Source organism: Metarhizium robertsii (genome assembly GCF_000187425.2).
Source record: "Metarhizium robertsii ARSEF 23 chromosome Unknown MAA_Scf_15, whole genome shotgun sequence".
NCBI classification, from domain to species: Eukaryota; Fungi; Ascomycota; class Sordariomycetes; order Hypocreales; family Clavicipitaceae; genus Metarhizium; species Metarhizium robertsii.
Window position 1 is genome coordinate 30904 of NW_011942155.1, and position 1563 is coordinate 32466.

At 49.6% G+C, this 1563-nt stretch overlaps 1 protein-coding gene across 1 annotated transcript; it reads left to right on the plus strand.

Annotated features, from left to right (window-relative positions):
* Positions 1-1130: 1130 nt before the first annotated feature.
* MAA_11710 (uncharacterized protein) lies at positions 1131-1522 on the plus strand (the record flags this gene model as incomplete). Its single annotated transcript, XM_011412625.1, has 2 exons — positions 1131-1417; positions 1471-1522. 2 exons carry the CDS (start codon positions 1131-1133, stop codon positions 1520-1522), a joined length of 339 nt encoding a protein of 112 aa, XP_011410927.1.
* Between the last annotated feature and the right edge of the window lie 41 nt (positions 1523-1563).

The following is a 1563-nucleotide window of genomic DNA, read 5'->3' on the forward strand; positions in this document are numbered from 1 at the left end:
ATACGGAGACTGTTGACGAGCGACGCTCCGTCATAGTGTTAAACTAAACACCGACAAGCCACACCGATAGTGGGGACCTTTGGGATATTTTGTTCGGTGGATTTATCACCTTCGTCAGACACTCCAAAACGTACAGAGCCCTGGTGGGTTGGCTTTTGTGCCATGGATGGATTTATTCTGAGCAGTAGAGACCAGCATGACCCACTTTCGTGCTTTGGATGGATTTATTCTGAGCAGCAGAAACCAGCATGATCCAACGCCTGTCACATGTGAGAGGGCGGGCTTGTCAATAGTTTGGAATAAACTCCTCGCCGTCTCCACGCTTTGTCAAAATGGGGGACGCTGTTGTTCTTGGTCTCCAAAAACCTGTCCCATATCGGCCCGCTGCCAGGGCCCGTGTTGTGTCGTTATTCTTACTGGTATCTCGAAAAATGGCACGGGGCCCGCAGTCTTCCGCAGGCCAGAAGTGGAAACATGTTGTGATGGCTGCGCGTTGAACTCGCACCGCACACGCCATGTACACGGAGCCGATGGCACCAATTGTAAAATGGTACAGAAGTACTAAAAAGGCATTTTATTGTCTGGCGCACCAGCTACTTTTGTTCCGGTCAGAGGGTCAGAGAGATAGTTTGCGGATAGACGCAGTCATCTGAGTATGCTGCTCCTTCCGTAGTTTATAAAACCCCTTGATAAATATTAGGCTTGTGGCGAGAAATGCAAAACTACCGCGGGACTCCAATTCCAATTGTACGAGAAATTTGGAAGTATGTACAGCATCTAGACTGAACGGTTGTGGTGTAGGACAATAGACTGCGGCCCCTCTGCACATCTTTCTATTCTGCAATGCCCTTAACAAATCACATGATAGATTCATACCTACATCGGGGAGCAGATGTGAGTGATATCGATGAGGGCTCTGTTGGGATCTGGGACGTGACAACAACCCTCTTGGCACCTGCTCAGGTCCGCCACCCAGGGTGGCTAATAAAAGGGATATGGTGTCTTGATTCTCGGTACGCGACCGCTATTTCTACGCCAGTTTTAAATATTTACGCAGCATTAATGCTTATTAGGAGTCTTTGGATTTTTTTTATTCGTTGCCATACATAACCCATGCTTAACTCCTCGAGATGAAGTCCACCATTGTCATCAGCATTCTGGCCGCCTGTGTTGCTGCTTGGAAATACCCCAACTGTGAACATGACAACTGTTACCGTGCCTTGATCAAGGAGGCTCTTCAGGATGAAGCCAAGTCCTTTTGCTTCGATTGGCTTGCCAGGACTATGGCTGCGACTCCCTCTATTCCCGCCGAGTTCAACAACTGTGATGCCAGGGCCGCCAGCTCTGCTTGTTCGTGCATCACCTACGCGGCTATTCACACGGCCGGTTCCGCCGCCACCACTACCATCCCTTGGATGTCTGCCTCTACCAGCACCATCAACAAAAATCCTCCCGCAAATCCTCCCACAGTGGCGATGATCACGACGAAACAGATTCTTCGTACCGCCACCGCCAACACTGAGCGGACTCGCACTATATGTTCTACTGTTCATGTTCCTCCTA